The sequence below is a fragment of the Olea europaea genome, chromosome 10 (genome assembly GCF_002742605.1).
Source record: "Olea europaea var. sylvestris chromosome 10, O_europaea_v1, whole genome shotgun sequence".
Lineage (NCBI taxonomy): Eukaryota > Viridiplantae > Streptophyta > Magnoliopsida > Lamiales > Oleaceae > Olea > Olea europaea.
In genome coordinates this window covers 15,170,909-15,183,234 of record NC_036246.1, presented here as the reverse complement: position 1 = coordinate 15,183,234, position 12,326 = coordinate 15,170,909, and the positions used below count along the sequence as shown (strand labels likewise).

Here is a 12,326-nt window from a genome sequence, read left to right as displayed (position 1 = left end):
GAGAGAATGAACACACACACACACATATACAAGGCTAGATTCCAAAGACTACAATAATAGGTAAAATTGCTGCAAGAAAATCATAAAATCTAAAAATCAAATGCATCATAGAGACAGCAGTGTAAAGTCGAAACATCCGAGCAAGCAAAGGTTCATATTCAAATTGCTTGAGATGACGTGGAAACTTTTCCTGTGAAGATTGAGCAGAATTATTTTAACAAATGCCAAACTAAATCCATGTTTGGTTTAGCTTATAAAAATAAAAATAAAAAAAAATTTGATAAAATTTAAGTTAAAGTCAATAATTAATTTAAAATATAAGTTTCATGGAACCCACAAATTTTATCAACTTTTCAAACATATATTTCACCAAATTTTATTAAAATTTACCAAAAATATGATTTTTAACAAAACCAAACACGGACTAGGTAAAATATCTTAGAAGGTAAAATTGTAAATCAGTCTGCAAGTTGCCACAATAGTCAAGTATACTTCACATTTTCACTAATGAAATCATATTTTTTTTTCTTTTGAAACATTCTAAATTTAAAAATAAAAAAAATAAAAATCCATTTAACAAAGTCAATTTGACAAAGAAAAAGAAAATTTACCCGGACATTACTGCCAGAGTCCTCGTTGCAACATATCTTTATGTAACGCCTTGAAACTTATGTCCCGAAAATTACTCAATTAATTTCTTTAGCCATTATAAAAATTGATTGGCACATTATAATATGAAAATTTTGAAAATACTAAGTGGAATAAAATAAGTTATTTTATTGTCTCATAGTAAGTCAAATAAATTCAAACGATTAATGATATATAAATTTAGCACTTATTTTTTAAAAATTCAACATCCATTTTGAACATTAAATAAAGAGATAATTTTAGCAAAAGCCATAAATATTTGAAATATAAGCAGACTTTTCCAAAACTTTTTATTTGTTACAGCCATCACCCCTAATATTTCCAAACATTGCATCTGAAGTCCTTTTAGACAGTTTTCATCCAAAATTTCATTAGTTGACCAAAAAATAATTTTGACCACATTTTAACAATTTTTAAAGGAACGAAATGATAACTTTAAATTAAAATCAAAAATAAAAATAACATTTGTCTTCTTCCCTAACCCACCCCAAAACTCTCAAGCCATTGTCACTCTTTTTAACTAGTCTTCTCAATGCCTCCTTCAATAATGACTCGTGAATGTAATGAAAATCTTGCTAAGTCAATTGAAGAAAGGAAATCTGTCCCGTATCACAGAAAGAAATAGGAGGTGATTTTCCACTGCACCATTAGTTTTTTAACCTGGGTTTTCAAGATTTTCATTTTTATTTATTTGATTTCGTTCTTTGACAATCTATGGTTCGCTCAAGATCCTAGCAAGAGATGGGGTGAATTACTATTCCTTATCTATACTCATATTGGAATGATTTTGGTCTGGGTTGATTTTGGGAAAGAGTTTGTTGTGGGATGGGGGCGGATTTGTGGCAGGTTAGGGAAGAAGACCAATTTTGATTTTTTTTTTCCTTTTTGATTTTAATGTAAAGTCACCTTTTTGCCCCTCTAAAATTTATTAAAATGTGGTCAAAATCACTTTTTTTGTCAACTAGCGGAATTTTGAATGAAAATTGTCCAAAAGGACCTCAGATATATCATTTGGTAAGGTTAGAGGGTGACGGTTGCAATAAATCAAAGATTTGGGAAAAAGTTTGTTAATGTCTCAAAAGTTTGGAACTTTTGCTGCAATTATCCCTTAAATAAATGAAAATTCTACTTTGAAAATAAAAATCTTTTCCAATTAAATATTAATTATTAAAGGAACATAAAATTCTTCATCCAACGACACGAATTCTGTCAGCAATCTCAACTTTCAACTCCAAGCCATCAAGCATCTATAAAAATAATTTAGAATATGAAATGAATGTAAGAATACATTCGGTATAGACTTCATACTAGTATTTTCACAATTTAATATAAAGGCAAGTAAAGTACGCATATAACATAATTTTATAGTGAGATAGAAACCTGACCGTCTCATTCTCACATAGGTCATACTCATTCTCAATCTTCGCTTAGAGTATTTAACCCCATGGCTAGTTTATGTGTAGATCCACATAATAATACCATATGATATTACTCACATCATCTTTCTTTATTTTGGATCACATAATAAAACATAGAATACTTAACTTAAAATATTAAAAAATGAAAACACAAAATCACTTGGCATTTAGAGAAATTCATACGTATTTGTTAAATTTTTTGTGTACTTGAGCTACTTAGGGCTGAAGATTCTTACGAATGGATCTCAAACGCACCGAAAAATATTTTCTTTTCTTTTCTTTTTCTTTCTTTTCTTTTCCTTTCCTTTCCTTTCCTTTCCTTTCTCTTCTCTGCCTTAAAATTTTTCTTTTTGCCTCTCGTCTCTTTGTCCTTTTTTTTTTCTCTCTCTCTACACATTTTTCTCTCTCTCTTGCTCTTCTCTCTCTCTCCTCACTTTTTTTTTCTCTTTCTGCCCCTCTATCTCTTTTTCTCTCTAAATATGTATGAATTAAAGTGCACAACAAGAGGGTATTTATATATGTAGTAGTAGTAGTAATAATAATAATGATGATGATGACATCTTAGAATTTTAATAGAATTCTTAATTAGAATATAAATTGGACTCTTAACAAACAACCTTATCGACTAAAATTCTAATTACATGAGGAAAGATTCTATTTCAAATATATAAAATTTCTAAGTCTTTGTTTGAGCCCCATTTTTTCATCGAAATACATTTTTTAACAATGATTTGGCCTTATTTCAACCACACATTTTTCAATAAAATAATATTACACGTAAATCCAAAAAAATTTCTTATTTTTTAACCACACACTTCCCATCCTAACACTATTTGAAAATGCATTTTTTTTGAAGAAAATGGTGCTCAAACAACCCCTTAAATTTATCTGAACACCTTTATATCAAATAATTAGATAATAAGTCAATATTTATCCAAACATTAAATTCTAATTTCCTAAAATCTCTTGTTTTCAAGGTATAAAAATGTTAAAATTCTAAACTTATCTAATTTAATAATAATTTGATAGATATCCAAAATAATATTAAAATTTAATTTCGTATAAAACTCACATATATTCAATTATTAGGAATATAACACAATATCCTAGAAAAATGGTAAAGTTGTTAAGTCACCCTAGAATTTTTAAACGTGAATTTATGCCTCATATAATATATTGTATGAATTTTTAGGATATTACATCCTCTCCTCCTAAAAAAAATTTCGTCCTCAAAATTTACCTTAGTTATTGAAAGGCTGTGGGTATTTAGTTCTAATATCTGCCTCATGTTGCCAAGTAGATTCTTCCACCACGCGATTTCACCACTGAACTTTTACCAAAGGAATTTCTCTATTTCAAATTGTTCAAGTCTTCCTATCCAAGATGATTATTGGAGCTTCCTCATAAGTTAGATATAGATGAATATCTAACGACTTAGGATTAATTATGTGCCTAGGATTTGAGACGTGTTTTCGAAGCATAGAGATGTGAAAGACATTGTGTACTATTGAAAGTTCAGGAGGCAATGCTAGCTCGTAAGCCATAGTTTTCACACGTTTCAAAATTTTAAAAGGTCCTATGTAGCTTGATTGGGGCTTTCCCCTTTTGTCAAATTGAATAACTCCCCTCATAGAAGCTATTTTGAGGAAAACTTTGTCACCATACTCAAACTCAAGATCCTTCCTCATGTTATCTACATAACTTTTATGTCGATTTTGGGTCGTCTTTATTCTAGCCCGAATCTTTTCAATAGCTTGGACTGATCACTCAAAAATCTAGGGCCCTAGAATTCTTCGTTGACCAACTTTATCCTAATGAACTAGAGATCTGCTCCTCCTATAGTATAAAGCCTCATAAAGGACCATACCTATAGTGGTCTGATAGCTAATATTATAGGCAAATTCCACCAATGGAAGATATTTTTCCCAACTTCCTCCAAGATCTAGGACATATGCTCGAAACATGTCCTCAAGAATTTGAATAGTCCTCTCTGACTGACCATTCGATTGTGGATGGAAAGTGATACTGAAGTTTAACTTAGTCCCCCGTTGCTTTGTGCATACTTTTCCAAAATTTTGAAGTGAATCTCGAATCTCTATCCGACACAATAGAAACTGGAGTCCTATGTAATATGATCACCTCTTTAACATATAGCTGAGCTAACTAATCCATATTAAAAGTCATCTTTACTAGTAAAAGTGAGCTAACTTTGTCAATCTATCGATAATATCATTTTCTCTATTTGATTTTGAAAAACCAACTACAAAATCCATGGCGATGTGCTCCCATTTCCACTCAGGAATCTCTAGTGGATTTAATAATCCTGATGGTCTCTAATATTTTGCTTTCATTTGCTGGAAAATCATGCACTTTTCTATGAATAGACCTATTCCTCTTCCATATTTCGTCACTAGAATATGCTTTGAATGTCTTTATACATTATTGTTCCCCAGGAAGTGCTGCATATGGCACGAAGTGAGCTTCTTCTAATATTTATTTCTGTATCTTCTCATCCTTTAGTATACACAATCTTCTTTTAAACATCAAGGTATTCTCTTTAGCTAGCTCAAAATCCTTTCATTTGTTAGTGCCGACTTCACCTTTAATCTTATGTAGAAATGGATCACTATCCTGGGCTTTCTTAATTCGGTCTCGAATAGTAGGTTGAACTGTGAGGGTAGCAATTCTTGTTGCAATATCTGCTGGAGGTAAGATCACCTCAAGTTGTAAGTGGTCTATATCTCTGATTAATGATTTCTGTATAATGGGTAAAGCTGTCGAATGTCATGTTATCTTCCTACTTAATGCATCAACAACATCATTGGCCTTTCCTGGATGATAATAAATGGCACAATCATAATCGTTCACCTATTCTCACCATTTGCGTTGTCTCATGTTCAATTCATTCTGGGTTAAGAAAACTTTAAGCTCTTGTGGTCCGTATAAATATCGCATTTAGCTCCGTAGAGATAATGTGATCGTATCTTTAGTGCATAAACTACTGCTACTAACTCCAGGTCAAGTGTTGGGTAGTTTTCTTTATACGACTTCAGTTGTCTACAAGCATATGCAATAACTTTACCATGCTGCATAAGTACACATCCTAAACCCTGCTTAGATGCATCATTGTAGATAACGAAGCCTTCTGACCCTTTGGATATGGTCAAGACTGGAGCTTAGACCAATTTTTGCATTAGTTTTTGAAAGCTTTGATCACACCTATCCATTCATTGAACTTCATGTTTTTTCTTGTTAACTGAGTCATTGGGATGACAATCCTTGAGAACCCTTCAATGAATCACCTGCAGTAACCTGCTAATCCCAAGAAGCTGCACCCTTCTCTAATATTAGTTGGTCTAGGCCAATTAGTAATTGCTTTGACTTCACTTGGGTCAACTTCAATTCCTTGGGCTGTGATTATGTGGCCTAGAAATTTCACTCTATTGAGTCAAAATTCGCTCTTTTTGAATTTTGGATAGAGCTTCTCCATTCTCAGTATTTCGAGAATAATCTTTAGGTGTTTTGTGTGTTCATGCTCACTCTTTGAATAGATTAGTACGTCGTCAATGAAGACAATAACAAATTGATCCAGATTGTTGTGGAAAACTCACTTCATGAGATTCATGAAGACCACTAGGTCATTTGTCAAGCCAAAGGGCATAACAAGAACTCATAGTGCCTACATCGAGTTCCATACCTTAGATCGTCAGTTAGAAGTCGATCATGTCAATCTCGATGTTGTGTGGGTCAAAATTTATTTAACTTCAACATATAAAGAAATCTAAAATTTTAATTTCATAAAATCTGCAAGAAAGATTGATTGGGCCCTGATACCATGCTGTAACGCTCCGAAACCTATGTTCTGAATGTTACTCAATTAATTTTTTTTAGCCATTATAAAAATTATTTGGCACATTATAATACAAAAAATTTGAAGAAACTTTGCGGAATAAAATAATTTATTTTATTGTCTCATAATAAGTCAAATAAATTCAAACCACTAATGAAATAAAAATTTAGCGCTTATTTTTAAAAAATTAAACATCCATTTTGAACATAAAGTAAATGAAAATCCTAGTTTAAAAAAAAAAAAGGAAAAATCTTTGACATTAAATAAATGAAAATTCTAGTTTAAAAAAAAAAGGGAAAAATCTTTTCGAATTAAATATTAAATATTAAAGGAGAAGAAAATTCTTAATCCAACGACTTCTATTAACAGTTTCAACTTTCAACTCCGATTTATCAAGCATTTGCAAAAATAATTTAGGATATGAAATGAGTATACGAATACACTCAGTATGGATTTCATGTTAATATTTTCAATATTTAATATAAAAAGCAAGTAAAATACGCATATAACATAATTTTCTAATGGCATAGTAGCCTGACTGTCTGATTCTCACTTAGATCAAACTCATTCTCAATCTCCACTAAGGATATTTAGAGTTGATTTTTGTGTAGATCTACATAATAATACTCAATTGTATTACCCACATCATCTTCCTTTACTTTGGATTACATAATAACGCATAGAATACTTAACTGAAAACATTAAAAAGTGAAAATACAAAATCACTTGACATTTAGATAAATCCATATCTATTCGTTAAATTTCTTGTATACTTGAACAACTTAAGGCTGAAAATTCTTGCGAATGAATCTCGAACACGTCAAAAAATATTTTCTTCTCTTTTCCTTTCTTTTCTTTTCTCTTCCTTCACTTTTTTTTTTCTTTTTGCCTTTCTTTCTTTTCTTCTCTCTTCCTTCGCTTTTTTTCTACTTGCCTCTCTCTCTCTTCTCCATTTTATTTTCTTTTCTCTTCCTTCACTTTTTTTTTCTTTTTGCCCTTCTTTCTTTTCTTTTCTCTTCCTTCACTTTTTTTCTTTTTGCCTCTCTCTCTCTTCTCCATTTTATTTTCCACTGTCTCTCTCTCTCTCTCGCTCTACACATTTCTATTTGCTCCTTTCTTTCTCTCTCTTTCTCACTTTTTTGTTTTCTCGTTCTCTCTCTCTCTCTCTCTCTCTCTCTCTCTCTTTAAATTTATGTGAATTAAATTGCACAATAAAATGATATTTGTAAGTTTGATAATAATAATAACATACTTAGAACCTTAAGGAATAATTTAGTGGTCAGACCTTGAATTTACTCTCCAATAATCATCAGTTTGAATCTCTTTAGAGCTATTGAAGTGAGTACTCAACTGCAAATTTCAGGGTCCCGTAATATTAGTCGAGCTGCGCGTAAACTGACCCAAACACCTATGGTCATAAAAAAAAATAATGACGTACTTAGAATTTTAATGGAACTCTTCATTACAATTTAGATTGGACTCTTAATAAACAACCATATCTACTAAAATTCTAATTACATGAAGATAAGAATCTAATATAAATATATTAATATCTAAATTTATATAAATACCTTTATATCAAATAATACGATAATAATTCAATATTTATCCAAACATTAAATTATAATTTCGTTAAATCTCTTATTTTTCAATGTATAAATATGTTAAAATTCTAAACTTATCTAGATATTTTTATATCAAATAATTTAATAGATATCCAAAATAATATTAAAATTTAATTCTGTGTAAAACTCATGGATATTCAATTATTAGGAATATTAACACAAGATCCTAAAAAATGGTAAAATTGCCAAGTCATTCCAAATTTTCAAAACGTGCATTTATGCCTCATAATGTATTGCATGAATTTTTGCGGTATTACATTTAAGTTCAACAGCTATTGAGAAAAACTATTTTTTTTTTCTCCCCACATTTTCAAAACCAAAACTTTGTAGACATGGTAACGTCAATCAAATACAGGTAAATAAACAAAAATGAAGGATTATCAACTGCAATACAAACCATGATAATCATTCACTAAACTTCTGTATTAGCTAATCATCCACAAAGTTAATACAATATATTTAAAGAGTTTGAGAAACTAACTGTAATTCCAACTTCATGCTTATTCACAAAACATATCCAGAAACACAAACTCATCTGTGTTGGACTACTGAAAAATCAAAGCAATCTAAATACACGTCACTTAGGAATGCTGATTTGGCTATTTCTTCCATAATCAGTCAATTGGTTTCTGAAAACTGAGAATTAATTGATTTCTGAAAACTGAGAATTGATTTGAACGTAAGGGTCCTTTTGATTGTAATAATAAAATTTAGATGGAAAGAAAACGAATTCCAAATAATTGAATTGCCCAACATTTGTTTTACTAGAAATAGCCAATTAAATGTGTTTAATTGATATAATTTTTCACCTGAAAATTGTTGAAATTTTGAATCTTTTAATATTCATTTGACTTTATTTTTCATGAAAATTGTCAATTAAATAGATAGATTTTATTTATTTATTTATTTATTTTTTTAGATAGAATTTGTTTCCATTGCTTTATAAAAAACAAAAGAACTGGAAAACCCATTTTCTCACCAAAACCCAAGGAAATGGAATTCCTCCAAAACCAAGAAAATGGCTTCACGGGAGGAAGAAGTGGAAAAGTAATTCCCTGGAAAATTTTGGGAATCAAACACCACAAAATGGGTGGAATTTCAATTTCCTTCAAAACTAAGAAAATGGCTCTATCAAACAGGCCCCAACTTATAAACAGGTCAACCATCTGACTGATTCGAAGCCATCAATCTAAGTTTTAGCCACATTTCAAATCTTATGTTGAATTATTGTAGTCAAACAGTAGTATTTAAGTTTACTTGGGAGGATGTCATCTTAATGCAAGTGAATGTTATGCCAAAAAAGTGGTCAGACTACGCTCTTGTTTCTTCCAACAACAAATCAAGCTTGAAAATTAGGCGACAAAGACAAAATATAGATGGATATACATAATTAAGGGGCTGAATATTTCTACAAAGTAGTAGAAAGCAGTTCAGGGAATTAGAACCAGATAGAAACTTTTAGCCTAAAGATCATAAAAAATATAAACTATAAGACAAACAATTGAAAACACATGCTCTAAAGGTACTAATGAATCCAAGAATAGTTCTTTCACCAAAAAAATTTCCCCTACTAATACCGGATGTAATAGGAGAATTGTAGGAGAAGGGGAAAGGGGAAGAAGAGAGAGGAGAGGGAAAGGAGAGAAGAAGATGGGAAAGAGGAAGAAGGAAATAAGGGAGAAAAAATCAAATTTTATTCATTCAAAGGTTGTTGTATTACAACGCAAAAGACCCCTTTATATAGAGTTCGACTAGTTCTTATTAAAGTAGGAAATTATTATAAAATCAATAAAATCAAATTATTAATTATGTTTCCTAAAATAAATTTCAAAATTGAAAACTAAATATAATAATATCTTGAATATTCCATCACCTACTCTCTTTCACTGCATCCATGATTGATTCAAATTATTCGGTAAGAAAATCAATTAAATACGGCAAAACCAAAGTAGATTAGCTTATGGGGGTGATTACAAGGAACTTTTACTGCACTCTAAATTGCTCATAGAAGTTCTACAAGTTTAATCCACATCAATCCACTCACATGAAAACTAGATCCTCGAGAGTACAACTGGATTATCTCATCGATTAAACCAAACAAATAGAAATACTTTGACGTCAATTTTAACCATGGATTCTTGTGACAATGAAATCCCTTGGCTAGAACATTCACCACCCTCAGAACTTACATGACTCAAATAATCAATTAACTACCTTACTAAACCACAACACAAGATTGCCTACATCAATGTTTGAGGCCATCTCAAACAACCAACCACCATATGGAATGAGAGTACTACAGCCACTCAGGTGACCACCCATACCAGGCAAGGGCCCTTTATCTAAGAGTATATTAGTCCCATTGAATATAACATTTATACTTTTCAAATTACAGAGAATATAATATTTCTCTCCAGAAATATAAAGTCTATGAGCCATATATAAACAGTTGAAATCAGATTTCAAGCTAGCGCTAACTCAATCTTATCTTAAAATTTAAAATACTCCACTTACCTTAAACCAGTTCTAGACTTCTATGCCTCCAGACTGATTCAATATGCTCATATCACGTTTTCAGGAACAGATATGACAAACACTGAAAAATTAACAAGAATTTTGGGAATGTAATTGAAGGAATGCCCAAAAATTTACCCCAACCAAGCATCCAGATTAACCCAATTTCTATTGGTGTAGTGACCAAGAAAAAGCAATATAAAATAAATTAGTGATACTAATATAGATTACCCTCCGAAAATACACTGCAGTACGAAGTACATCGCATAACAGAATAAAACATAAAAACATAATAATTGTGCAAGAACCTTAACAAGAGTCGGTCACTCATCATCTACAACAGACTCGGTTTTCTCACTCTGAGGCGGAGCAGTGGATCCCACGTCCTCCTCCTCCTTCTGCTCCTCCGTCTTGCTCTCCACCTCCGGCTCCTTATCAGGCTTGCTCTCGGGCTCCGCTTCATCAGATCTAGATTTCACAGTATCCAGCATCCTCTTACTGATTTCTTTGGAATAAACTTGAAGAATTTCAATCCCATCATCGTCGGTGGTAGCAGCAGCCCCAGCGGCCAAAAACGCTTCCTCCTCGATCCTTGTCGCCGCATCCGCCGCATCTTCGCGTGGAACAGTTCCGTAACGCTTGGATAAAACTGAAGGGGAAGAAAGGGTCTCGATCAGGCGATTTCTGACGGCGTCGCGAGTGCGCTCCGTCGGTGGCCATATGCTGAAGGAAACATTGGAGAATTTTGTTCCGGTGGACGTGGATCCGGGTTGTTGCTGGGCCTGTTCAGCTTCCGCCATTGGAGGGATTGAAGTGCCCGATTGTGAGATTTTCTCTTCGGTAATTTGTTCTGATTCTTGCCGTGCTTCAATCTTGTCCGACATTTTTAGGGTAAATGGGATTGGAAAGGGGGCAGATTTAAGGGATTATATTAATACCGACCGAGGGGATAGACCGGGTTCATTGTTGTTTACTAGAATAGGCTGTTGGGTCATGAAGTCCCGGTTCGACCGATGGGTCAATCAAAATCGAACGTAATTGTAAATACAAAATATTTCTTCATTAAAAGACAATAAATAATTCAGTTTTTTCTTTGCTTTAATTAATTAATTTATAGTTGTAATTGTAATTATTATTTTATTCTTTTGTCATTTTCCTTGAATTTTATTCATTATGATTTTATTTTTATAATAAAATATCAATCACAATTTTAATTTTTTTATTTTTTTTATAATAGATTGTGTCATAATTTACTTTCCAAATATAAGAATTTTCAATTGTTACTATTTAAACTCTTTGAACAATTCAGATGATAATAGTGTTAAGTATATTTTGTGTTGAAAATAAATTAATGTTTTAATATCTCATATTAATTATCATAGTTGTTCGTAATAACTAATTCTATTTTTCCGGTGTTACAATATATTAAGGACCAGTTTTGCAAGGGGTTTGAAAAAAAGTTAAAAAGCTGATTTTGAAATTATGAAGCTATTTTTAAATTTATTTTGATAATTTTATCAAGTATTTAGTCCAATTAAAATAACTTTAAAAAAATTAGTCAGATAATTTTCTTAAAAAGTTATTATATAAATAGTTGAAGTCCTGTCAAACGATCCTAACTTTTACCGAGCCACTATTTGGGCTCGACTTTAATTTAATTCATTTTCTCTTTTTTCATTTTTAATTACACATTTTTCAATAAAATAATATTACAAGTAAATTAAAAAAAATCTTATTTCTAAACCACGAGTTCTTTAAAAAAAAAAAAATACTATGTCAAAGTATATGTTTCACAAAATCTCATTAAAATGGAGTCCAAATAAGGGCTAAATTAAAGACCCGTTTGGTAACCATTTTTTTCAAAATGCATTTTTCTCTCTTTTCTTTTCAACCACACACTCTTTATTAAAATAATATTACACGTAAATAAAAAAAATTTCCTTATTTTTCAGCCACACATTTTCCATCAATTTACTATTCAAAAATGCATTTTTACATAAAAATGTCTCTTAAACACCCTCTAAATATGTTGACAATGTATTGGTATGTATTATACGATTCAAACACCAATCACAAGTTCGACTCTCCATGGTTTTAAGAATAAATTTTTTTCCTGCTTAGAAAGCATTAGATCTACTCTCTAGCATTAAGGCGGAAATCAAGTCGAATAGCTCGTCGGCGCATCAACTCTGTTTATTGGGGCTCGATCCATGGACAGCATGAGCTTTGTTTCAAGATGAACTCAAGCCCATGCCAAGCGAGGGGCCTCAA

The 12,326-nt window shown here is 31.5% G+C and overlaps 1 protein-coding gene across 1 annotated transcript; it reads right to left on the bottom strand.

Annotated features, from left to right (window-relative positions):
• Positions 1 to 10,254: 10,254 nt before the first annotated feature.
• On the bottom strand, positions 10,255 to 10,965 carry LOC111401360 (MFP1 attachment factor 1-like). The gene has a single exon (XM_023029063.1). It carries the CDS (start codon positions 10,937 to 10,939, stop codon positions 10,379 to 10,381), a length of 561 nt encoding a protein of 186 aa, XP_022884831.1. The 5' UTR covers positions 10,940 to 10,965; the 3' UTR covers positions 10,255 to 10,378.
• Between the last annotated feature and the right edge of the window lie 1,361 nt (positions 10,966 to 12,326).

What these genes read in the sequence shown, in the direction of transcription:
- LOC111401360 (XM_023029063.1), bottom strand. Translation starts at nt 10,939, where the DNA reads ATGTCGGACAAGATTGAAGCACGGCAAGAATCAGAACAAATTACCGAA.